The following is a 27,389-nucleotide window of genomic DNA, read 5'->3' on the forward strand; positions in this document are numbered from 1 at the left end:
TTGCCAAGCTACAGTGGAAGGACCAGGCCAAGAGCGAGCAAGCATTGTGGAAGCTGAGCAGCCCCTAGAGTCAGAGGGTGATGGCTCTGAGGAGGCTGCTGGGGGTGGGGGCTGGTTGGTGGGGGCACAGCTCAGCTGGAAAGCTCATGTTTAACCTAAATTTGACCTGACTTTCAGATTGGAACAGAAATAAAAATGCAAGTGTTTATGATTAGTCATTATTAGCTATTGAAATTTTCACTGTGCTCATTATAAACTGTGGTCGTATAGATACAACTCCAAACGTGGGCATCTTTTCAGAGACGATGGAAAGTGAACAGGTTCGAAGCTGTCTGCACCGCAGGCATGAATCCAGGGCTCTTAGCTAACAATGGGTTCTGTGTTGTCCCTTAGGCACTTTTTTTCTTTCCAGCCTGAAAGTATTTTCGTTATTGTTCCTTTCGGTTGTTTGTTCAGATCTTTAGATACTTCATAGGTGTCCTAATCAGAAATGTTGCCTTTTTTTGTTCTTTTGCACAAAAAGAATGAGTTCATTAAAACTGTCAGTGCAAGGGAAGAGCTGTGTCTTAACTGCATTTCGGTCTTTTAGTTTAAACAAAGCCATTTAGGGCTTCCCTGGTGGCGCAGTGGTTGAGAGTCCGCCTGCCGATGCAGGGGACACGGGTTCGTGCCCCGGCCCGGGAGGATCCCACATGCCGCAGAGCAGCTGGGCCCGTGAGCCACGGCCGCTGAGCCTGCGCGTCCGGAGCCTGTGCTCTGCAGCAGGAGAGGCCACAACAGTGAGAGGCCCGGGTACCGCAAAAAAAAAAAAAAACCCAAAACAAAACAAAGCCATTTAAATGAGTTCCGTGTTTCCACGATCATTCAAAAACTGTTTATATTACATAGAGGAAATATTAGAGCATCCTGCTCTAAAGAGCTTTCTGCACTTTTATTCCCACACGTCTTTGTTTTTAATGACCTAACTGATGATCTGTGTCACTCTGTGAGGTGTGATCTTTGTTTGTTTGTTTTTTTTTTCTTTTTGCGGTATGCGGGCCTCTCACTGTTGTGGCCTCTCCCGTTGCGGAGCACAGGCTCCGGATGCGCAGGCCCAGCGGCCATGGCTCACGGGCCCAGCCACTCCGCGGCATATGGGATCCTCCCAGACCGGGGCACGAACCCGTATCCCCTGCATCGGCAGGCGGACTCTTAACCACTGCGCCACCAGGGAGGCCCTGTGATCTCTGTTTAAAGGATGGGAAGCTTGAGGTGAGGTGACCTACTTGAGCTTGTGCATGGTTAGCGCAGCCTCACCTCTTAATCGTTCCCAGCTGTCATTCTGCACAGACGGTCCTACCTTGTAGAGGCGGAGGCTGCAGGAGTTCTGTACATGAATATGGAAGCCCCCAACAAAGTCCCCAGGGATCCCCTGCCTTGAAATCCAGCTGAGCAAAGGGTGGGAACACGGAAGCTGCAGCTCTCAGACCTGGCATTTGTACAGCTATACAGGACATGTTAATTCTTTCAACATAGCTTCTTAAACAGTTGTTAGGTGTTTTTATGTTCTTATTGCCCTTCATTGATTCATTTCCCATCCACCCGTATACCTTTTAGCCCTACTTTAGCTTCTTGTTTATTTCTTGTTGTGTTTTAACCTATTTTTGTTTATTTCATCTCTCCCCCCACACACACGCAGTTGATGCCATGGGCCTGTTGCATCTTGTATCATTCCCTGAATTAACCTTCTTGTTCTGCTTGGGAAATAACAATGGAGGCCAACAGGTGGTGGATAGAAAGTCATCCATTTCACACACAAAGGAGAATGGGTTCCTTTTTTATCCGCATGCATACCACACAGACACACCCTGTGCCACAAAGTAGATCCCTATTAGCCCTTGATGATAATCTCGGTTTTAACTATAGTTGGCTCAGAACTGACAATTCTGTCTTAAAATTTACCAGTTCAAGCAAATCAAGCAGTGGAAGGTAGAATCCCTTTGTAATTCAGTACTATATCCAAATAGCAGGAATGCTTTCTTGTAAGTCTGTTTCCAGAGGAGTAAATTTCAATCAATTGACTGATCACCATTTGAGATAAATGCATTAGCCAGGACTTTTGGTTGCAAGTAACAGAAACTCAGTTTGAACCAGTGTAGGCCAAGAGGGGACCAACAGTAAGGGCAGGGATGTATCATTGCCTTTGGACAGCATGAACCAGGGGTGAGAATGCCACCAGTCTCTTTCTTGGCTTTTGTTTGTGTTTCCATGTGTGTTGGCTTTATAGCTTACTCCTGCTGCAAACCAACTTCCTCCACCTGGAAGAAGACATGTCCGCTGACAACCTTTGAACCTTGTAGCACAACTACTACCATTTTCTGTTCCCAAGTTTAAAAATGCAGAGGAAAGATTCCAACCATCTAAGCTTTGCATCAGGAGGTTGGAAGGGGTGAGAATATCTCTAAGGAGATGGCAGCCCTCACTCGTGCCACATAGTTATAGCAAAGGTAACGACCCCAGCCTGTTCCTTTCTCTTAGCAAGAGAGCAAGAGGGAAATTGACTAGTCTGATTTTTTTTTTTAATGCAACTAATGATAAGGGTTTTGCCGGTGTGTGTGTGTGGGGGGAACCTTAAATATCCGCTGATAATCACATCCCTGATAAAAATGCAATGTCCCCCAAGATATGGAAAACCTATTTTATTTCTTGAGTCTGCTAGCATTCAGCTCTTGGTGCATGAGGAACTTAACCAAGAGTAAACTCCTTATTCACCCGTGGAAGAGGTGGAGGCAGGACTCCGATTAGTCTAGTGTCTTTGTGTAGCCCCAAATGCCATTTGTATAGAGACTCTGTCCATACTGGAATCTTGGTGGTCAGGCCTGTGCTTCCTGGACCCACACAGACCTCTCTCCATCCTCCCGCTTCTCTCCTAATCACTGAGTCTGATTAACTATCATGGTCAACTCCATGACCCCCAACCATGGATCAGCCTGCACGGCTGCTACATCATCCTGAAGCCTCTGTCTTCCATTTAGAGATGGCTTAGAAGATAGCCCCACTGTAGGCTGTTGATAGCTGGAGCTGTATATTAAGCCTGCCCAGTCTCAGCATCAGTAGTATTTTGGGTCTTCTAGAAAGAGGGCCACAGTCTGTAAGAGTCAAGGTGCTGTGTTGTCTCTGTTTCAGAGGACTCTCAGCAACATCACTCGTAAGGCCTGGGGAAGATCTTTTTTTTTTTTTTTTAATTGAAGTATAGTTGATTTATAATGTTGTGTTAGTTTCTGTTGTATAGCAAAGTGATTCAGTTATATATAGACAGATAATCTTTTTCAGATTCTTTTCCATTATAGGTTATTACAAGATGTTGAACATAGTTCCTTGTGCTATACAGTAGGACCTTGTTTATCTATTTTATATACAGTACTGTGTATATGTTAATACCCAACTTTAAAAAAAATTTTATTTATTATTTTTGGCTGCTTTGGGTCTTCTTTGCTGCATGCTGGCTTTCTCTAGTTGTGGCGAGCGGGGGCTACTCTGTTGCTGTGTGCGAGCTTCTCATTGCGGTGGCTTCTCGTTGCGGAGCACAGGCTCTAGGCGTGTGGGCTTCATTAGTTGTGGCACATGGGCTCAGTAGTTGTGGCTCACAGGCTGTAGAGCAAGGCTCAGTAGTTGTGGCGTACAGGCTTAGTTGCTCCACATGTGGGATCTTCCCGGACCAGAGCTCGAACCCGAGTCCCCTGCATTGGCAGGCGGATTCTTAACCACTGCACCACCAGGGAAGTCCCCCAACTTCTAATTTATCCCTCCCCCACATCCCCTTTCCCCTTCTGTAACCATAAGTTTGTTTTCTATGTCTGTTTCTGTTTTGTAAATAAGTTCGTTTGTATCATATTTTAGATCCACATGTAAGTGACATCATATGATATTTGTCTTTCTCTGTCTGACTTACTTCACTTAGTATGATAATCTCTAGGTCCATCCATGTTGCTGCAAATGGCATTATCTCATTCTTCTTTTTTAATAGCCGAGTAATATACCATTGTATATATATATACTACATCTTCTTTATCCATGGACCTTTAGGTTGTTTCCATGTCTTGGCTATTGTAAATAGTGCTTCTATGAACATTGGTGTGCATGTATATTTTTGAATCAGAGTTTTCTCTGGATATATGCCCAGGAGTGGGATTGCTGGATCATGTGGTAACTCTATTTTTAGTTTTTTTTTTTTTTTAAGTATTTAAAATTTTTTTAGTTTTATTTATTTTTGGCTGCATTGGGTCTTCGTTGCTGCATGCAGGCATTCTCTAGTTGAGGCGAGCAGAGGCTACTCTTCGTTGCGGTGCATGGGATACTCGTTGCGGTGGCTTCTCTTTGTTGCTGAGCATGGGCTCTAGGCACACGGGTTTCAGTAGTTGCAACATGTGGGCTTCAGTAGTTGTGGTTCGCAGGCTCTAGAGCGCAGGCTCAGTAGTTGTGGCACATGGACTTAGTTGCTCCACGGCATGTGGGATCTTCCCAGACCAGGGCTTGAACCCGTGTTCCCTGCATTGGCAGGCGGATTCTTAACCACTGCGCCACCAGGGAAGTCCCTATTTTTAGCTTTTTAAGGAAGCTCCATACTGTTTTCCATAGTGGCTGCAGCAATTTATATTCCCACCAGCAGTGTAGGTGGGTTCCTTTTTCTCCACAGCCTCTCTAGCATTTATTATTTGTGGACTTTTTGCAGATGGTCATTCTGACCAGTGTGAGGTGGTACCTCGTTGTAGTTTTGATTTGCATTTCTCTAATAGTTACGTTGAGCATCTGGGGAAGACCTTGATGTGACATTTCTGAGCTGTGTTTTATATTTGCCTCCAAGAGATCTGGGTTTTAGAAATTGGATTCCTTTGTTCAAGACTTTGCCCAGCCTCTTGAGGGTAAAATTTTGATAGAAGCAAAGGTGGTTTAACTTCAATAGTCTTGGCTAAAGTTTCTGAGTTATTGACAATATACACACAAAAAGAACTTCCTGTGCTGATTCAGTTGTATGATATAAGAGAGAGGGAGTATGTTTCACTGTGGCGTTCTTCAATAAGCGCCGCAAGAGGACGTGGAAATGTCAATCTGTAGTTGCCATTTCACCTCCATAAGGTAGGCAGATCCCTGGCCTTCACAGTATCTCTTGGTCCCACGCAATATTATATCAGGTAACTAACGTGAATTATAGTTTCAGGAATAGCTTTGACGATGGAAAGTTTGGATAAGAAGATTCATTTTTCCCTCTGTCACATTTGTAGAAATAACCATCAAAACAGAAGAGAAAAATTTGATCAAATATATGTATATCACACCTTAGTACATCAGAAGTCCATTGTACAGGTCTAGCCTAGGGGCTAATATCATTAGTTGAGTAAAAATGACCTCTTTTTAATTTCTATTCATCAATGGGATGAGCATCCTTAACAGGGTAGAACAATATAGAACTCTCCTTTAGATCACTTGCCATCCCAGAGCGGGGAGGAATAGAAACTTAGCATGTAGCATCCTTCGGAATTCGGTGTGACTTTGTCCTCCTCGGTGGAATGCTGGCATGGTTCTCTCCATCTGACTTTATGCATGGAGAGCTGGGCAACTGCTCTATCACCAAGTTACCTAATAGAGAATACGGACAAGACTTTTCAGAGACTCCCAAACCTGGAATCAACTTAGGGACCCAGTTGATGATCTCAGTATTGATCCAAGCCTTCTACTACAATTCCACTGTTAGAATTAAGGAAGCAGGTGTAGCCTCTGAGAAAGCAAGCTCTTCTGAAAGTTGGGCAAAACAGAGCTGTGTCCCGACTCTGTCTTTTTAAACATGTTTAAACATCAATAATTTTCATGACCTGGCCTTTTATGCCCCGATGATACAGCCATTTTATAATCCAAGGATGATGCCAAAAAGTGACTGAACCTGTTGCCCAATTACTGGAATAAGGAGTATGCATTTATTCACTCAAAACTCAATTCCTCACCTTTGGCTAATAAATGTTGGCATTCAACAAGATGTTCTTCTTGGCCCTGTTCTCAGTTGCTTTCCAGTTTCTTCAAGCAGAGGTGGTAGTTTATCCTGGTCTGTGCCCAGCTAAGGCTTGAGTGCAGTTTTCTTTTTTCTTTTTTTTCAAGAAGATGTTGGGGGTAGGAGTTTATTAATTTATTTTATTTATTTTTGCTGTGTTGGGTCTTCGTTTCTGTGCGAGGGCTTTCTCTAGTTGTGGCAAGCGGGGGCCACTCTTCATCGCCGTGTGCAGGCCTCTCACTATCGCCGCCTCTTGTTGCGGAGCGCAGGCTCAGTAGTTGTGGCTCACGGGCCCAGTTGCTATGTGGCACGTGGGATCCTCCCAGACCAGGGCTCGAACCCGTGTCCCCTGCATTGGCAGGCAGATTCTCAACCACTGTGCCACCAGGGAAGCCCTTGAGTGCAGTTTTCTTGAGAGCTGTCCATCTTCTGTAGAATGTGAAAACACAGGACTCTGAACTTCACCAAAAGCAAGGGATAACAATGTGGCAGACTTCTTTCTGGGACATTGTTTCCATCTCACTGTTGTTTAATACCTTTCAAAAGCTTGCTAGAGAACAGCAGTGATCTTGGTCAACTGTATGAGAGGAAGATGTCCTGCTCCCCTAAAATGGTGATTTGGGTCGAGGGAGGGACTTTTCTGCCACAAGCAGCACTGCTACATGGGCCAGTGTGACTGCTGGGAAAGGATGTGCCTCTCAAGTCTGTTAGGGGAGGAAAAAAATCACCAAGAACTGTTGTAGCTACTCAAACAGTGCTTCTAGATTTTAAAATATATTTTAATTACTCAAGTAAATAAACACACACACATATATATATATATATTTTGTGTGTGTGTGTGTGGTACGCGGGCCTCTCACTGCTGTGGCCTCTCCCGTTGAGGAGCACAGGCTCTGGACGCGCAGGCTCAGCGGCCATGGCTCACGGGCCCAGCCGCTCCGCGGCATGTGGGATCTTCCCGGACCGGGGCACAAACCCGTGTCCCCTGCATCGGCAGGCGGACTCTCAACCACTGCGCCACGAGGGAAACCCAAACATATTTTTATAAGAAGCTCAAATATTATAGTTAAAGCCCCTCTTGACCAAACCTCCCACTCCCAACTTTCCATAGCCCAGAAGCTTCCCCAAATGAGAGCACTGTTAAGGGTTGTTCTATAGCCTTCCAGACACTGGATCTATTTACCTTCATATATATATATCAATACTTGCAGAGCTGGATAGTACTGTTTTCTAGTATCACACCACATGATTCTTTGGATCTTGCTGCTTTCACTATCCAATGTCTTGTATTTCTATCCTGGTTCATAAAAATCTGCCTCATGTAAAAATGCTACAAATTGTCCATAATATGGGTGAACCACAGTTTATTTATCCACTCCTCTATTAATGGATATTTAGGTTCAGACAGCATTTTTACACCTTATTTTAAGTGAACTTTCATACAATCACAATGTATAAAACAAAATTTATACTGATTTGTTCCTCAAGCTGTAACAGAGAGCTTACTGGTTTCGTACATGGTAACTTGGGCAAATAATCCATTTGTGCCTTGTTCATATACTTTGTGTCTCAGTTCCTTTAAGTGTAAAATTAGAATAAAAATAGTACCCATCTAGCAGACTTGTGGGAAGGATTAAGTGAATTAATATACGTAAAGTGCTCTCAACAGTGTTTGGCACATGGTGAGCGCTGCCTAAGTGCCCACTATGTGTCTAGAGCACGGTACTTGGACCACATTGTATTGGTCTCCATAGAATTGCTTTGGTTTTTGGCCCACATTATCCACTAACCTTTGACCTATTTTGAGAACATCACAGGAAAGCAGTGAGTTCTGCTGGGCTCTGTTTACTGTGAGGATATCATCATCAGTGTTGTTTATCCCACTACACAAAGTCTCTGGAAAAAAGGATGGTTCTCCCTTCCTTAGGAAGAGCTGTGCTTCTCCTAGGCAGTCAGCTTGACTTTGTCATACTGATCTGTGCATCTTTTAACTCAGTTGTGCTTCCCTTTTTCCATTGGCTGCTAGAGTAGATTCCGTTTTTATTTTTTTAATCTACTTCTAGCACGTGTTATAGACTCTATGGCACGCATTTTGTGTATTAACTGAACTTACGATATCAACTTCCTTCCTTCCTCTTTTTTTTTTTTTTTTTTGTCAACTAGCTGCCTCTCTGGGTTATTGTGTGGGTAGGTCTTTTATCGTACGAACACACTGCACTCCATTTGACTGAGGCCCAGGTGGCGTGGTAGCTGGCTGGAGTCTTGTGGAAGGAGCCTTCCCTTCATCTCCTGCTGGAGAAGTGCCAGCTGCCAGTGGTGGGTGGCCCTGTGCATGTGCTAACTTTGGCACTGGCACTGGATTTACACGGCTTCACTTGGGTGCCTGGGTCCTTTCTGTTCTCAGTCTCTCTCCTCTGAAAGTCACCATCATGTGAGTTCTTGGACAGAGAAGCAATTGACCTGCTGCTTAAGAACTATTTTCCTTTCTTTTCTTGTTAGGTTCTGAGAAATGTAGGTTATAATTATATCTTTGGATACTAGTCAGTGTTTGACCATGTGATGACTGGAATATTAATTAATGGAACAATAATAAACTGCCATCCACACAAAGAAGCCATTAGTGATTGCTAAGGCCCTTTGTTTATGGTATGAAAGAGCTTCCATAACACTGAACAAGATGCAGACTGGAGAAGGGCTAGAGGAAAAGGCAGTGGAATGGCAGGGGTGCCCTGTCCGTCTGGCCTGTGCCTGGCACAGCTGCCCTGGGAAATGGCCCCTGGGCTCACCCTCCCGCTGCACCTTCGACAAACAGCCAGTGCTTCTCTCACAGGTGACACTCCAGGGCTTGAATGAAGATTTCTTGCTCCCTATTTCTTTTTAGAACCAGGCCTGGCTCTGCCACCTGCCCTCACCTAGGCAGTGCTCTGGGGAAGGGATGGGGCAAGGGAAGGCAGGAGGTATCTCTTCCTAATGGGGCGGGTGGGGTGTGGTTGGAAAGCCCATTCTGAAGGTTGGAATGTGGCTAAATGGGCTCAGGAGAAGGGGACCACCTCTGGGCCCCTGTGCGTGGTCTCCTCTCTGACATTCTCCTTTGTACAATCGTGGCTTTCCTTTGGGATGTAGGATACCCGCCTTACGAACATTGGAGCATTGACTCCTCTGGACCAGCCCAGGTGTCAAGGAGTGTCATTTCCCCGTTTAGCAATAAGATCTGCTTTTTCAGACCGCTGAGCCCCTGGATGGCCTACTGTGCGCCTCTGGTTTGGGCCCTTAAATTCCTCGTGGAAGAAGGGCGTAGTCGTAGCACTGGGCCAGTTCAGTTCCATTAGCAGCTACCTCCCTCCTCCCTGCCTACAACCAGGGCAGACACACCCAGGAAGTGACTGCAGCTCCTGTCTCTAGCTCAGGGCATTTTATAAGCTTTGCCTCTCGACTGCCATCTCAAATCTCCCTTTCCTCTGTTTTCCATGGTTTCCGGCTACTTGGTATTTCCTGTGTTTTCCCTCTGCTTGGCCCTTGAGATTCCTCTGGCTGTCATTTGGGTTCTTCTCAAGACGTTTCATCTTAACTTATTCCTCTCAGCTCTAACACTGCAGCAACTCCACGTGCCACCCTGGTTGCCAGAGTCCTTATTGAGGGGTGCGATTGGCCACTTCTGAAAGGGATGTGCGAGTAGATGAAGGGCCTTCCGTTTGGCATCCCTCATCCTCCAGGCTCTCTGCGATGTTCAGGATGGGCCTCCACGCCGTGAGGTGTGCCTCGGCTCTGGAGAACTCTGGCGTGAGAGTCAGGAGACAAGATCTGTGCAGGAGTTGTTCCCGTATAGTTCCTCAGTGAATGGTACCAGCTCCCTGGTCTCAAAGAGTAGACCCTTATTGCTATTGGTGCTGCTGGACGGCTGTGCCTCCAGCTAAACCAGACCCAACACGCCCAGTCACGTCAAGCACCGCAGGGTCTGGAGTTCCACCAAGGCCTTTCTAGCCAAAGGTGAGGTCACCCAGGGGGTGGTTTTTGCCAACTTTCATGGCACGCCTGTCAGTGGCATCTGATCTGGTCCTCCTTGTAGTAGTTTTGAAATCCCGTGGTTTCCTGTTTAGGTGGGTGGTTTTGCATAGATAATGAACGAAACTGTCCTCACCAATTGCATACATCATTTGGAAGTTGGTAAGATGTTTTTCCAGCCTTTTAAGTGTGTGTTTTTTTCCTCTTCCCTTTAGTCCCAGGTAAATCACCACAGTGCTGCTAGTAATGAAACGTACCAGGAACGCTTAGCACGTCTAGAAGGAGATAAGGAGTCCCTCATATTACAGGTGGGTCCTTTTTGGTGGGAACCAGCTTATTCTGTTACCTCCAACTCTGTAGCTGCCTTAAGTAGGAGGGAAGTCCAAAGGGTTTTCTCTGTTGGATGTCTCCTGCTCCCAAAGTGTATGTTTTTCAAAAGACTTTTCCTGAAACAAAGGCGAAAGTAACTGGGGGCACAATTTAACTCTGGCCTTGGCTTTTGGGGGCTGTGAATGGATTCATTTATTTATCACGGACTACAAGAGTACCTGCATCTATACACTGGAAGCTCTGTGGCCAGGCTGATTAATGGGGCCCTGTCTTCCAGAAGTCTTGCAAAGATGTGTCCTCATGTCACTAATAAAGCAAAGCCTCTTAAAAAGCCCCAGGGTGGATGCTAACAGGATCAGGCCCAGTTCATCCGGAGTTGGATCTAGACTGACCACTTTGAGGCCAAACCCCCTGGAGCTGTTAACATGGGTTAATAAGCCTTTGATGACTCTCTTACTTTGAAGAAAGGAACTACAAAACTTTTCAGGGACAAAGAGTCAAAGACGTAGTTTCAGGTCTGAAAACTTGCATTGCATTCTGAAAAGTTGATCTTTCTCATGGGACACTTTTTGCTGAGGTAGGAGCTCTTTGCTGTGTTAGTTCTCAAACACATGAATCAAGCCTCAAGGTCTGGTATGCCTCAGACACTGTGATTGACAATTTAGAGAATAATAAGACTAATATCCTAATCCCAGCTCCTTAAAAAGCTTGAAGGGTGGTGATTAAGACTGGTAAGTGGGATGGAAGCGAGGGGGCAGGTAGGGTTCTGGGACCCTCCCTAGACTATGGGCCTTAGCTTAGAGCACTAGAGTTAGCACTAGAGTTAAGAGGCTGCAGTATGTTTGGCTTTTTTCCTTCCGTTTTACCTTATTTCTTTTATTTCACTTCATTTTATGAATGTAGGTATAATATCTGATTATTTTAGAAACTTTGGAAAGTCAAAAAGAATTTAACATGTTGGCCCTTTCTTCCAGTCCTTTTTTTTTCCTGTCCTGCCCCTATTTAAAAAAATTAAGCTCAGACCAAATATACAATTACACAATTTTGCATCCTAGGTTTTTTTTTTCTTCACTTCATTGATTTGTTCATTAAAAACTATTTGCATGCCCACAACTCAGTGGATACTGGTTTTAGGTGCTGGGGTTGTAGCAGTGAAGAAAATAGACAAAGTCCCTGTTCTCAAGCTTCCATTCGTGTGTGTGTGTGTGCGTGCGCGTGCACGCGTGTGCACACGTACATGGACGATAAACAAACCAATTCACAAAATGTCTCCAGTGATGACAAATGCTATGGAAAAAAATAAAGCAGGATAAGACTGTGTGGTCAGGGAAGACCTCCCCGTTAGGAGGAGACTTAAGGAGCTGGGGAGGGAGCCCCACAGAGACTGGGAGAAGCACATGCCAGGCAGAGGAAATGGTTGGTCCAGTGAGCACCCTGAGGTAGGCGTGTACTTGGTGTGTGGGAAGAACAGGAAGGGGCTGTGTGGTTGGAGCTGGTGACCCTGAGAAGCCTGGGAACTGCCTGCTGAGAGGTAGCAGGGGCCAGATTATATAACACGTTAGAGTGCAGACATCTTGAGGGATGTGTAATTTGAACCCCCATCCCAATGACACAACTGATGGAAGAGCGTCCAGTTTAGAATTTTGCCACAAACAGTATCAAGCTATAAACTAATGAACCCGGAACCTTCACGGCTGAAATGAGACATTTCTATTTAGAGGGTTACAATTTAATAAAGAATTCCTGTGTGATAGTATCTCTGATATTTTAAAAATTCCAAATTCTTGAATAATCCTTAATGAAATAATACTAGCACAACTGGGGAGCTGCTTATCAGAAAAGTCAGAAGTGGATCCTAGTGGTTTCTGTCCCTCCAGGAGCTTGTGGACAGACTCTCAGAGTTGCTCCTGCCTGCTCACTGCTGTCTCTAGAGGCTCCACGGAGCAGGTTAGACAGATCCTCAGCATGGGGGAGCCGCTTGCTTGATTAATTCACAAGACAGCTCAGCCAGACCAAATTCATTGGAGCCTTTGGCCCAGAATGTTCTCCTGGGTTTACTTGTGGAAGAACAAGGGAAATCACACAGGGCAAAATACTGTTTTCAGGATTAAACAACAAATAAAACCAAAATCTTGTATTTCTTCATTAGAATGCGAACTTCTTAATGCAAGGATTTTCATCTTTTTCTTTTTCCCCCACTTCTGTATCCCCTCGGTTTTTAAAATTATGCCTAGCATGTGGTAGGGGCTCAGAAAATAATTGTTTTTCTTGAATAAAGGTCACATTTAGAACCTTTATACATTTTCTCCCAATTTTCTATACCTCTACATTCATAACCTAGACAGAGTATTCATGTTCATAAGGACCCCACAACCTGGTGTATCTCGAGTCTCATGAGCAGCTGGGCTATAAGCTATAGAATGCCGGAGACCACATGTTATTCGTCTGGGTACCTATTCCGCTGGGTATCGTCAGCGCATGGCCCCAAGGCGTGGTGCAGACTCTCTAAGTGTTAATCATCCCAGTAAGATTAACCATAACACATCCCCGACAGAAACTCTGGAACCCAGGGAGCAAAGGCCACCCCTGGCATCCTGCTCTTTTGAAATTAGAGTTAGTAGTTGAAAAGGCCAGGACGGCTGATCGTGTCAGCCAGCGAGGATGAGGCGCCCAGTTTTGGATTATAATTGAGATGTTAGCCCGCCATGCGTCAGCTCCAGGAGTATGTTTCAGTAATTCATTAATCACTTAGGAACATAAAAAATGGAAAGCTTAAAGCAGCCATATTCATTCAGATTAGTGCCTCTGTAAAAGGGAGCTTTATAATTCATAACTTTATTTAAGCATGCATAAGTGAATTCACATTAACTCTCATGCTCCAGCTATCATTCCTTTACAGACTGAGAAATAATTTATGATCATCTATATGTAAATGGTGATGAGTCAACCACTGGTTAAAAACCAAAAGGCTATAAAGGATCTCAATTTACCAGTCCTTGATTTCTTTATTTTGGGGGAGGTCACTCATATGCTTTCTTCCTCTTCCTGCTCTGAGGCACCTTTTAATAATAATTATTTAATAGTAATATGGAAAAGGATTATTTAATAATAAGGAAAAGGATTTAAAAATAATAAGGAAAATTAAAAAAATAAGGAAAAGGGCTGTTTGCTGATAGAGGAGGCTTTGAAAATCCTCAGTCTGTATTTAGGGTATAATTTATTGTAAATGGATTTTTATTTGCTAACAATTCCAATAGATAGTCTCGATGTTCTTCAGAAAGACGACTGTTTTCCTGCCACTGTATATGCAGTGTGGCTTGTGTATATTTATGACTTAAAGTCATGTTTTGGCCTGTGAAGCACAAAAACCTTCCTGCAGCCAAGTTTTGTCAGTGCTAATACATGCCCTTTACGTCCCACATTCCTTAATTGCTTCAGAACCCTCGCCTGATAGGTGAGCTGTCCTCACACCCTGATGAGAGGGGTAAGGTCATTGGCTACTCTGCACAGAAGTTTGGATTGCACTTCCACGTGAGGTGGCAGAAGCCCTGGCGAGCCAGCTGGGGTATTCCTTGAGGTCGGGCTGCCCAAGGGAGCTCTGTGAGAGGCGCAAGGAACCAGAGTCCAGCCCAGAGGCCACTCTCGTGGCTGCTGGATGTTTTTCTCCTGAGTCTGTCAAGAGCGGGAAATGTGACCAACCTGGTCCAGGTGGTGACTGGGACTTCCCGGCCAGGTGAGAAAACAACCGGGGTTCCTTTCATCCAGGACACTTCCCCCACTTACCACCCACCAAAAATAGCAGCCATTCTTCTCACATCAAGAATCAGTGGTGTGGCTTCAAGGCTCCCCTCCAGCGGGGAGCCGGTCCCAGCCCTCCACCCTTGCTTTATTTCCTGGGACAGGTGAGTGTCCTCACGGACCAAGTGGAAGCCCAAGGAGAGAAGATTCGGGACCTGGAAGTGTGTCTGGAAGGGCACCAGGTGAAACTCAATGCTGCTGAAGAGATGCTTCAACAGGTAAGGGTGGATGGGGCCCAGGGCCTTGGGTCCTGCAGCCGCTCACGTGGGCAAGCCCCTTTCTGGGTCCACGTTACAGAGCTCGCTGCTTCCTTTCCTGTCCTGCCTGGAGGGAGGGTTGGCTGCTTAGCCTGTGGTGTTTACACAGCAGGTGAAACCGGAGTTGGGGGGCAGGGAAGGGCTGGCCTGGGAGGAATAACTTGTTGGGCTGGTTTGACAGATTCCCAGGGCACTTTCTCCTGGCTTGGTTCAGTGCAGAGCTCTCTGCTGGCCATGTCCCCCTCATCTTATCACACCAACCACACTGGACACACTTAACTGGCTAACTCCTCATGACCAAGTAACCCACAGTTCGGGCATTGCACTGTTGTCGCCTTTGCCCTGTAAGTGGCATCTCGGGTTTTCGAAAGTCGATTAACTTATTTTGTGCCTCTTTCCTACCCTCACTCTTTCCCCTCTCACTCTGTGTGGCTTTCTTTGATAAAACCAATCACATATTACATAAATAATATTTTAATATAAGTTAATACATATTAAAATGAAAAAAAATTAGCTGCTCTTTTACCATTCAGAAACATCTCTTAAATGTCTTCTTGTTTCTCTTTGGGCCTTTTTGTTATATGTACATATAATATACAAAACACTATTTGCACCAGAGATACGATTTAGTCCTCAGCTTTTCTATGCTTAACGTCATAGAGTGAGTTTTTTTCCACTTTCAAATTTTGCTGTATCGTTGTCTTTACTATCACTTAGACCTTTTTTCTTTTTCTTTTTTTTAGTAAAAGTATTATAATTGACTCTTCTTGAACAGTCTGACCCCATTGTAAATAACGAGCTGCAATTTTTAGGAAGACGTGTTGAATTTTTATCAAAAGTCTTTTCCGAATCTGTTGAGATGCTAATTAGAAATTTTATTTTATGAACTCTAGTAATATATCTAATTAAATTCCTTAACTTGCATCATTTTTGCATTTCAGTTATTTTGAAAAATAAACCATGACTGTAGTTTATATGTGTATGCTTTGTAGCTCCTGGTATAGTACTTGGCACATAAAAGGTGCTCACTAATTATTTAAAGAATGAAAGTCCATTTCTTAAAATGAGCGTGTTCAATTAGAAGACTGCCTATAATCTCCCTCCCCCACCCCCCAAGCTCTGTTTTTTTTTTTTTATTGCTTTGGTCAGCATAAAATTCAAATTGTTTCTCCACAACATAGTAATGAACAGAGGCTTTGAATATGACCTTTGGTCTTAGGGGTAAATATCTTAGTTTCTAGGTGTTTCTTAGCTTTGAGTGCATTTGAAGAACGTTTTTTAAGATCAATATTTTTATGCAAATGTCTTTGTAGAAACTAGTTCCGACAGCTTGGAAGCTGTTATTAGTTTATCCTTTCATTGCTGATTAATAAGTTACCACATTCTTGGCTCCATTTGATTTTCTGTTTAAATTGTATGCCATTTCTCTTGCTTATCATATTCCCTGGAAATCTGAGTAGCAACAGGAGTGAATCTTTCTTTTTATTTACTCTTAAAAGTTGAATCTTTCTTTTGAGGACCCAGGAAAGAAAATAGCCTGGTGGAAAAATCTCAAATGGCAGAAAAGCATTTTCACAAGAGTGCATGGGACAACCCACTAGATTATATTTTCAAGACAGCAAAAATGCGGTTCTGGGTGGGGACCAGGGAGGAAGATGATGGAGGGGCTCTTAAAAAAAAAAAAAAAAAAAACCTAGACAGACCAGGAAAATTTGCATGTGGAAGGGAACATGTCAGAAAAATGGCAGAAGGCCGATGTTTCAGGAAGGCTGTGCCTGGTGAGTAACCACATGATCGGAGGTCAGAAAATGGCCTATCGTAGTGCCTGAGCTCTCTGAGGTTGTCTTATCCTTCTAAGCATTATCCCATAGACTGGATTTTAGACTTTTAAAAAAGTCTTAAGCTCAACTGCCCCTTATATCCCATTTATTCTAAATCTTCTTTCTTGTGTGCCGTGGCTGAGGTAGCAGTCATGGGGTTTGTATGTACCGTAGAGGTGAACGTGTTGGCTTGGTATATTCTGGAGTGCGGTAGCTCTTATTTGCTACCTCTGGGGTTGAAAGATCTTCCTGAACTTAACCAAGTTATTTTTATGCCCATAACTTTGACTGTGTTCTCTCAGCCTTTCAAGGGTAAAATGAAAGGAGTGTGCAGTACTCCTTTCCTGGAGAATTCTGAGTTCATGTCATAGGCATTTGAGGCTCCGCTCCCACTCATGTGTTCTCTGGGCTTGGTGGTGCCTGAGCTGGAGATCATTGGGTTGCCAGCTCTAAATGCCACATTGAATGTTCTGCACATGCTGATGCTTTCCTGAAATCTGCTTGATACTGTTTGAAAAGACGCTTAATTCTTGCATCACAATGCTGATGTGATGCCATCTATAGCGTGGAGTACATACATAAGTGTCCTCTGAACTGGGGATAGGCAGAGACTTGCCTGCTTAGACTGTGATATCCTGGGCCCCAGGGCTCATGGTAGGAGCAAGCATGACTCACGTCCTTAAGGCAGAGAATGGAGGCAAACAATTGCCTCTTTCTTTTTTTTTTTAAATTAATTAATTAATTTTATTTTTGGCTCCTATGGGTCTTCATTGCTGTGCGCGGGCTTTCTCTAGTTGCAGTGAACGGGGACTACTCTTTGTTTGCAGTGAGTGGGCTTCTCATTGCGGAGGGTTCTCTTGCTGCAGAGCACGGGCTCTAGTAGTTGTGGCTCGTGGGCTCTAGAGCGCAGGCTCAGCAGTTGTGGTGCATGGGCTTAGCTGCTCCGCGGCATGTGGGATCTTCACAGACCAGAGCTCGAACCCGTGTCCCCTGCCCTGGCAGGAGGACTCCCAACCACTGTGCCACCAGGGAAGTCCACAATTGCCTCTTTCTGCCAGCCCTGAGCCAAGGCTGGCCTCCTGTTAGAGGAGCTCTGAAGGAGACCCTTTCACTGTCACAGCGTGGGGCCTTCTGACTGCCTATTGACGCTGCTTCCCTTGGGGAGGCAGCTCCTGCTAGCCCTTACACACTGAATACATCCTTTCTAAAGGAGCCAGCCACTACTCAATTCTAGCTGACCACCCATGGAGGCCCATTACTGCTTCTCACAAGAAGCTGGAAATCCAGATGTAAAAATTTGAAGATCAGTCTTTCTATTTTAAAAACATTGGCAACTAATTTAAATGAAAAAGAAGTATTGTGTGAACCACACAGTATTTATTGTACCTTTAGGCCAAGCCTGGCCCACAGATCTCCAGTCTGCAACCTCTATTCCAGACTACGCCCCCTTGGCTGGCTAGAAGACCTCTGGGGGGACTTAAGGAAACCCAGACCCAACCAGCATCGTCCAAACCCTGTGTGTCCATGGGTTCCAAACCCCACTGTGCTGTCTCTCCCCACAGCTGTTCTCCTGACCAGTGTTCCCCACCCGACTCACGAGCCATGGACCCCTCAGCCTGGCTTGGCCTGGTCCCCTGCTAAGTGCTGATCTCTTAGCTCTCATCTGTTTTCTTCTGCACATTAACCCATCTGGTCTTCAGAAAGGGAGAGCATGAATATCCATGGGGTTAGACAGGCAAACCAGGACCAAACAGAACCAGCACAGAGGCAGGGCCACACGAGCCACGCATAGATTATAGACACATTTGAGGGCAAAATATTTCTTGTCTGCAGCCTGTTGCAGGAAACAGGGTGGGAATGGGGCAGCTACAAGCGTCTCTTGGAGCTGCCTGTGGAAACACCTACTCTGATATGGTCTCTGACTCACTGAGCGTGTCTAGATTCCCCGGGGAGGCTTCCCTATTAGGAAGAGACATCTCCCAGGAAATGTACAAGTGGGTCTTCAAAGGCCCACAGCCTGAGTCCGTTTTCACCTCCTTTTTTTTTTTTTTTTTTTTTTTTTTTTGCGGTACGCGGGCCTCTCACTGTTGCAGCCTCTGCCGTTGCGGAGCACAGGCTCTGGACGCGCAGGCTCAGCGGCCATGCCTCACGGGCCCAGCCGCTCCACGGCATGTGGGATTCTCCTGGACCGGGGCACGAACCCGTGTCCCCTGCATCGGCAGGAGGACTCTCAACCACTGCGCCACCAGGGAAGCCCTTCACCTCCATTTTAAGCAGGTCAAGGCGTTGCCCAGCTGCATCTTTGAGGGCTGTACACTGAACCATCCGAGCCCAGAGCCCAGAATAACACCCCAGGAATACAGGTGTGGACCAGCGCCCTCCCCATTGTGATTGGCCTAGACCATGTTGGCAACGAAATCTATCACAGAGAGAGAGTTCCTTATGCTCTGTGATGTATTTGAAGTCCCTGGTGACTTTCTAAAGTGGCCTCCATGGGTTCTCTGGGGTCCTGTCGGTTCCTGCCCCACAAGCTCCTCTGCCTCTGATCACTGACCCTTCTCCAGCGGGTGATGATTTCAGGGAGGAAGCGATGCTGTTCAGTGGAGAAGAGGTCTTATACAGAGCCGGCAGCCAAATGGAACATTTTCCAGAGGTTGGCCATTGACAGGTGTAATCAATGCCAAGCGCAGCAGCCATGTTTAGTGCCAAAAAGAAGACAGGATAGGGAACCCAAGGCGGGAGGAAGAAAGGATGCAAAGCTCCTTGTGAGGACACAGCCCAGCTTTGGGGAGGCCTGGAAGGACACCAGGCTCTACCTCAGTCCTCCAACCTGACCCGGAGCCCCAGGTGTCAGGCAACCTCCTTATGTCAGCTGCCTTTTAGGTGAGGTGTGGAGAGTGACAAATTTAGGGGATTTGGAGTCCATGGACATGACTTTCTGCAGATTCACCACTTGTGGTTGATCTGGGGAAGTCAGTGAACCTGTGCCCTTATTTATAGAGAACAGAGATGACAGTGTGGACTCCTAGAGCTGTAGTACAGTTGTTGCAGTTTTGTTAAAACTGGACTGTCACACAATGGCCAGGGGGTTATGGGACCCAGGACACTAGGCCCTGTTCCTGCCCTTGAGTCGAGTGAGGGAACAGTGTGCCCAGGTGTGTGAACTCGGCAAAGCGTCGTCAGCACCCAGCTCATAAATTCCCCGAGAGCACCTTTAGGGAGGTATTTCTACCTCAGGAAGGATATTAAACAGAGCTATGCACCTGACCCTGTGGGAGCACAAATCTGTCCGAGGAGAACAGGACACTTGAGTGAAGAAGAAGGGGATTTGCCAGTTATTCCCTAAAACTCCCCGTGGGAGATTTGTGAGGCAGAGATAACTGCTTTCCTCAAGTTTATCTCCTTTGATGTTGGATCTCCAGACCGCAGTGTGAGGCAGGTGCTTTACCCCTTTTTACAGATAGGGGACTGAGGTTCAGAGAGGCGATTTGGTTAGTGGGGACTGAGTCTGGACTCAAACCCAGCTTGACTACGCACCCCTCTCCCTGAAAGAGGCTTCCCGGCAAGGCCTGGGCCTCTTACTTCAAAGGGCAGAGGGACATATTTTTCCTTTCAAGTCGTTCCATGGCCTATTCTTTCATTCTGGTTTCAGGTTGCCGGTCTGGCTCCAGTCCCCCGTCATTGGTCAGAAACTCCCTGGGTCAGGTTCCACACTTAAAGTTGGAAGTAATCGCTTCAAGATGTGGCCCTTTAAGGAGAGCAAAGTTGAAAGGCAAATTCTCTTTATCAGCTCCAGTCAGACACTGAGCTTTGGGAAAAGGAAATGATGGTTTGCTCTGAGATGGGGGCTTTTTTTTCATCTCCCAGAAAGGAGATGTATTTGTCCTTCTGGAAGAGATTACTGGTAGTGGTGAAGTGAGGGTGTGAGTGATAATTTTGTTCATTGGTTTTCTTCATTACCCAGTTTCATGGTCCTGCCTAGTAAGAAACACAAACCACCGTCCTCCCATACCACCCCTCCTCAGCCCTTGCCCTCTCTCATTTACACAGGCAGCCTTGAACCAATGAGGAGAGCAGACATTACTGCTGCTTATGAAACCTCTGCCCCTTATCTCCAGCCCCCTGTCTCCCCATTCCCCCCCACCCCATTACAGTAGCTCTATGATTCCAAGAGATCCCAGCAGGATCCCACCCTGCAAGTCTCAGTAGGTGCCAAGCGTTGCCTTCGTGCTCTGGACAAACAGGCTGGATCAGAGATCACTGTAGTCTTGGGGATGGGAGCTAAGGATCCAAGAATGTTACTCTTAAGGGGTAGACAGAATAAAAGGTGCCAGCAGAGAAGACAAAGGAGAAAAAAGAAAGGTCAGGAAAATGGGACTTCCCAGGTGGTCCAGTGGTTAAGACTCCGTGCTCCCAATGCAGGGGGGGCTGGGTTCGATCCCTGGTCAGGGAACTAGATCCCACATGCTGCAACTAAGACCCTGTGCAGCCAAAATAAATATTTTAAAAAAGAAAGAAAGGTCAGGAAAATGGAAAGGGAGGGTGGCTCACACTAAGGAGGGGATGCAGGGTGAGTCAGTGGGTTGAGAGCTGAGAGGTGAAAGTTGCCTCAGAAAGTTGGAACGCTGGTCCCAGAGCCAGGACTCTTTCTGTGTTCTGCTGAAGGCAGAAGCTGGGTTGCAGGCATGCAGACGTTTTCCTGAGAAGCGACAGGAAGATGAGGAAGAAGAGGCAGCAAAGAGTGGATTATTCTTTTCAGAGCTTGGCTGTGAGGGGGAGAGGGGAGGGAGGAGAAAAAGCTAGCGTTCACCACACGCAGAGTGCCAGAGTGCGTTTGCCTAGCCTGAGCACTAAGGAGCTGATGGTGGTCCCTGGAGGGGAAGGAAGGTCAAGAGGGAAGGTTCTTTTGAATGTCAGAAATTTGATCATGTTTATAGCCTGAGGGATGGAAGCTGATGGTGAGAGAGAGATTAAATGCCTGTCAGAGCAGATGATTAATGGGCCTACCCTAGAGTAGTGTAGACTTGGTGAGAACTTCCTCAAAGGCAGTACAGAGGTGAGGGAGGGCCCAGGTCCCTGTGAGCAGGCGTCATTCTGCACTACCGGCTAGAGGGAGAAACAGGACCAGGAGGACTCAGAACAAAGCCAAAAGCTACTGGTTAACCAGGGAGTTACCTGAATCTTCATTCAAGCTGCGTGAGGATGGCATGGAGGACTGGTCAGCAACAGGAAGGTGGGTCAGGTGGAGCAATTCAGGAGCAAACTCTGGAATCTTTGTGTCCTTTAACATATGCTTTTAATGTGCAACCTGGAAACGTATTGGGCTGGGAACAGTTTTTAAAGATAGAAGAACCTGACAGAGAAGTCGGCTGTGTGCAGTTATGTCAGACTAACCTCGGAAAAGGAGGTGCAGGCTTGCCTTCTCGAAGACGTGGATTCAAGAGAGAGGAATGAGAGATGATTCTGGGAAACTTTGAAATAGGAAGGATGTAAGTTCAGTGACTGATCAGATGATCTTTAAAAATCTTTTCAGTAAATTTGAGGAGAGGTTATTTAAGGAGAAGGGGATAGGGTGGGGTTTAGGGCTCGAGGAGAATGGAAAGATCTGGAACAATCTCTGAAAGGAACCAGCCAGAGATGAATACAAGTTTTGCCAGGCAGTGTTGGAAGATCAGCTGTAATTAGATAGTGTAAATTTGTGTGGAAACCAATTGGCATCATTAAGTGACTTTTACCAGCAATTCTCAGGCCATGGGGAGTGGAAACATAGACAAAAGTCTTTGAGGTTTGGCATGGAGTGGGCGCTGGTGTAGCAAATACACTTCAGATCTAGGGGCAAGGATGCCTCAGAGGAAGACTTTTCTGGTGCAGAAATGATATAACTGAAATGATAGGCCTTAAGGTATAGGGTGGATAAGGAGGCAAATATTGCTTAAAGGAAGTTGATAAACTAGGAAAATAGGGAGTTATTAAGTAACTAGTAGCCACAGAAGAAGAAATTAAAGATGATTTGAGTGACTAAATGGGCCAGTTGAAAAGTCAGAGGATTGTGGCCAGAGGAGAGAATTTCAGAGTTGAAGATTTTAGAAGTGAAGGACACATGTTCTGGATCAAGACGAGGGTCAGGCTGTGGCCATACTACTGAGAAGCTGAAATGAGGTGGAAGCAAAGCCTGTCGGTGTCAAGGTCAAGAAATGTGAAACCAGGGTGGACACTGAGTGAAAGATTGATTAACAAGGATATCAATGGAAATGGGAGGCTATCTTGGGGTCTGGATATTTGGGGAGAATGTGACTTAACTGAATGGTGCTGCCTTAGAGGAGGAGGAGGGCAGAGGTAGGAGATCTGGAAGAAGCAGTGTGTAATAGGGAGAAAGGTGTTCTGTAAGTTGGGTTGCTGGAGCAGAACGGTCTCTACTTGAGAGGACTGGGAAGGACATGTCATGTCATGCAAACGTCAGGGTTTGGTTTCTGCTGGAAGTAGAAAGAGCAGTTTAGAATGTAGGGTATTTATATCCTATTAAGACAACTAGGATAGAGGTCACAGTACATAACAGTGGCTGGAGGCCATGCTGGGCCGGGAGATGGGGAAGTGGAGCTGGGCTGGGATAAGGCTGTCAAAGGCTGATTTTGAGTTCAGGAAGTAGGACAGTACTTATTGATGACAAGGACCAGGGGTGATCATAATGAAAGGGGGAAGCGCATGCTAATAGAATCTAGGAGGGAGTAAGGAGAAGTTTTGTTATCAGTGGACTATGTGAAATTAAGCAGCCCCAGGCTTCTCATTAAAACTTTGGTGTGTCTAATTGAAATGTCCACTTGGAATGTTAGTGTGACCAATCAGAACCCTGGCATGACCAATTGGAATGGCCATTGGAATGTTAATGCAACCAATTAGAATATTATCCTCATTAACTGGAACATTGGTATGACCAATTACAACCTGGCAGTTAAAACAGCCAGAGGGGGCTGCCCTGGTGGCGCAGTGGTTGAGAGTCCGCCTGCCGATGCAGGGGACACGGGTTCGTGCCCCGGTCAGGGAATATCCCACATGCCGCGGAGTGGCTGGGCCCGTGAGTCATGGCCGCTGAGACTGCGCGTCTGGAGCCTGTGCTCCGCAACGGGAGAGGCCACAGCAGTGAGAGGCCTGCGTACCGCAAAAAAAAAACCAACAAACAACTAGAGGGATTCTGGAAATAATGAAAGTAGAGTAGATTCTTAGCTTTCAAGAGAGATGCCTTCTGAGGCTTTTTTACATTCCACCAAGGCAGTATCTTGAATGCTGGTCAGTAGACAACTGCATTAAATACCTTTTTAAGAGACTCAGGAGCTCAACAGGGGCTGTACTTTTAACTCTCCTATCCCTAGGCCTTGGCATCTGGTAGCTGAACAAATGATGGAAGTCTCATGGAAGAAGATTTTCTGAGTTCTTAGCACTCCAAAGCAATTGTTATTATCCCATGGACCTTGAGTTCTAGAATCCTCCCTTTTTCCCTTTGCGCTGGTGGCTGGGAAGCTCACATACACATTGTACTCCATCTCTAGCTGTGAATAGAACTTTAGGGTATGAGTTTTATGCCGACAGTCACTCTGGCTTCAACTTCTTTCCTTAACCGCTTTAATTTTTACGGTTTATTTTTTAACTTGTGTAGCCTTTTTTTTTTTTTTTTTTTGGCGGTACGCGGGCCTCTCACTGTTGTGGCCTCTCCCGTTGCGGAGCACAGGCTCCGGACGCACAGGTTCAGCGGCCATGGCTCACAGTCCTAGCCGCTCCGCGGCATGTGGGATCTTCCCGGACCGGGGCACGAACCCGCGTGCCCTGCATCGGCAGGCGGACTCTCAACCACTGTGCCACCAGGGAAGCCCGAGTTGTCTATTTGGCAAACAACCTCAAATCATTTCTGGAACAAAGCAGCTAGATGAAAGGATGGAGAGAAAGACACAGAATGAGGTGGTGGAGGAAAGGGGAAGGTGGGGAAGAGGGAGAAGGATGTTGATAACGAGCAGGCGGCATTAGGAAGGATTAGATCTTAAGATACTCAAGACCCAGAAATCCCATCTTCTTCACCCAGGGAAGAACATTTTAGGGCCTTTTATGGCCTGCATAGCCTTAGCACCAGGCCCTAGTAGATAGTATGTGTTCAACAAAATTTTAACAGTTTGAGCAGGTCTTTCCTGGGCTCAGTGAATATTTGTTGACTGGCTTTTTTAAGCATGTATTTTTTATTTCCCTTGAAATTCTTGGACTTCTTTCTCTGTTTGGGAAACAATGTGATACATTAAACAGAAATGAGTTTTGAAGCCAAACAGACTTTGGTTTTAAAACTAACTCTGCTGTTGATTGGCATGTGCCCTTGGCCAAGACAGGCCAGTCTCCGGGCCCGTTTCTTCATCTGTAAAATAGGGATAGTAATGTTGACTGCCAAATCCCTGGGAGGGTTTATTGAGAGGATGTATGTAAAGTACCCAACAGTGTCTAGCACAGAGGAGGCACTCAGTGCATCTATGTCCACCCACCCCGGGTCCCAACACTGGACATACTTAGCTGGCTAACTCCTCATGACCAAGCAGCTCGCAGTTCTGGCATGGCACTGCTGCTGCCTTTGCCCTGTAAGCCAGCTTCAAGTCTGGCTGGCCCAGGAAGAGATGGGATCCTCAGTCCAGTACTAAGCTCATTTTGCTGAATTCTTTGGCTTCTGGATACTCTCCCTCAGGTTAGCAGACGGACAATTTGTAGCCCACCTTTCTGAGGTACTGATGGCCTTTTGCCTAGGGAGTCATGTTTTCCAAGTTAAAATCTCTGACTCGTGTGGTTTGGTTTTATGAGTTGAGGACAGTTCAGAACGTGAAATCATGGCCGTAGGGTCAGATTGTTGGGATCACTGTTCTTGTACTAGGGTTGGGTTGCCTAAGATGATACGGAAATTTCAGACCATGGCAGGATGCTGTGTCCTTTCCGTCAGCTCATTTGGCTGGTTACCCTCCTAGCATCGTATCGTGGTCTCCTTGCCAGGACCTGTGTGTCCAATGTCTCCATGTGCTAAGATTTGGGATCTCACACAACATCGCCTTTTGCCGATGGAGAAATGTTACCCCTGGACTTTGGGAAGTGATCCTGGCTTTTGAGGTCCTTCATAATTCCTAGTAGTGCTGAGAAGGTGTTTCACCTATCACCTTTGTTTTGTCTTATTTATGCTTATTAAGTGTATATATTAATGGCAGGTTGTTGTCTGCTACTGTTCTAGGCTTGGCAGGACTACTAATAACCTCCCTGGTCTGTCCTCAAAATAAGCAAAGAACAGTTTTCTTATTTACATTCTAGGAAAGATACATATCACATAAATAAGATTCTACTATAACCATTCAATAAATACTCATTGAATATCTACTTTATGTCCTAGCTCCCTTCTAGGTTCATTGCAGTAAGATCTTCCAATGACATATGTGGAAGACTGGGCTGAATTTTTTTTTTTTTTAACATCTTTATTGGAGTATAACTGCTTTACAATGGTGTGTTACTTTCTGCTTCATAACAAAGTGAATCAGTTATACATATACACATGTTCCCATATCCCCTCCCTCTTGCATCTCCCTCCCAGCCTCCCTATCCCACCCCTCCAGGCGGTCACAAAGCACCGAGCTGATCTCCCTGTGCTATGCGGCTGCTTCCCACCATCCACCTACCCTACGTTTGGTAGTGTATATATGTCCATGACTCTCTTTCGCTTTGTCACAGCTTACCCTTCCCCCTCCCCATATCCTCAAGTCCATTCTCTAGTAGGTCTGTGTCTTTATTCCTGTCTTACCCCTAGGCTTTTCATGACATTTTTTTTCTTCTTAAATTCCATATATATGTGTTAGCATACGGTATTTGTCTTTCTCTTTCTGACTTACTTCACTCTGTATGACAGACTCTAGGTCTATCCACCTCATTACAAATAGCTCAATTTTGTTTCTTTTTATGGCTAATATTCCACTGTATATATGTGCCACATCTTTATCCATTCATCTGATGATGGACACTTAGGTTGTTTCCATCTCCGGGCTATTGTAAATAGGGCTGCAATGAACATTTTGGTACATGACTCTTTTTGAATTATGGTTTTCTCAGGGTATATGCCCAGTAGTGGGATTGCTGGGTCATATGGTAGTTCTATTTGTAGTTTTTTAAGGAACCTCCATACTGTTCTCTATAGTGGCTGTACCAATTCACATTCCCACCAGCAGTGCAAGAGTGTTCCCTTTTTGCCACACCCTCTCCAGCATTTATTGTTTCTAGATTTCTTGATGATGGCCATTCTGACTGGTGTGAGATGATATCTCATTGTAGTTTTGATTTGCATTTCTCTAATGAGTAAAGATGTTGCGCATTCTTTCATGTGTTTGTTGGCAGTCTGTATATCTTCTGTGGAGAAATGTCTATTTAGGTCTTCTGCCCATTTTTTGATTGGGTTGTTTGTTTTTTTGTTATTGAGCTGCATGAGCTGCTTATAAATTTTGGAGATTAATCCTTTGTCAGTTGCTTCATTTGCAAATATTTTCTCCCATTCTGAGGGTTGTCTTTTGGTCTTGTTTATGGTTTCCTTTGCTGTGCAAAAGCTTTGAAGTTTCATTAGGTCCCATGTGTTTATTTTTGTCTTTATTTCCATTTCTCCAGGAGGTGGGTCAAAAAGGATCTTGCTGTGATTTATGTCATAGAGTGTTCTGCCTATGTTTTCCTCTAAGAGTTTGATAGTTTCTGGCCTTACATTTAGGTTTTTAATCCATTTTGAGCTTATTTTTGTGTATGGTGTTAGGGAGTGATCTAATCTCATACTTTTACATGTACCTGTCCAGTTTTCCCAGCACCACTTACTGAAGAGGCTGTCCTTTCTCCACTGAACATTCCTGCCTCCTTTATCAAAGATAAGGTGACCATATGTGCGTGGGTTTATCTCTGGGCTTTCTATCCTGTTCCATTGATCTATCTTTCTGTTTTTGTGCCAGTACCATACTGTCTTGATTACTGTAGCTTTGTAGTATTGTCTGAAGTCAGGGAGCCTGAATCCTCCAGCTCCATTTTTTATTCTCAAGATTGCTTTGGCTATTCAGGGTCTTTTGTGTTTCCATACAAATTGTGAAATTTTTTGTTCTAGTTCTGTGAAAAATGCCAGTGGTAGTT

At 45.4% G+C, this 27,389-nt stretch overlaps 1 protein-coding gene across 9 annotated transcripts in view; it reads left to right on the forward strand.

Annotated features, from left to right (window-relative positions):
- LOC132493189 (synaptotagmin-9) overlaps nt 1-27,389 on the forward strand; it is a 391,713-nt gene that overhangs the window by 309,238 nt on the left and 55,086 nt on the right. For all 9 annotated transcript variants that reach the window (XM_060103488.1, XM_060103490.1, XM_060103489.1 and 6 more), the window contains 2 exons: nt 10,240-10,332; nt 14,257-14,370. In XM_060103488.1, the coding sequence (XP_059959471.1) occupies nt 10,240-10,332; nt 14,257-14,370 (207 nt within the window). The remainder of the gene's footprint in view (nt 1-10,239; nt 10,333-14,256; nt 14,371-27,389) is intronic.

The sequence above is a fragment of the Mesoplodon densirostris genome, chromosome 7 (genome assembly GCF_025265405.1).
Source record: "Mesoplodon densirostris isolate mMesDen1 chromosome 7, mMesDen1 primary haplotype, whole genome shotgun sequence".
NCBI lineage: Eukaryota > Metazoa > Chordata > Mammalia > Artiodactyla > Ziphiidae > Mesoplodon > Mesoplodon densirostris.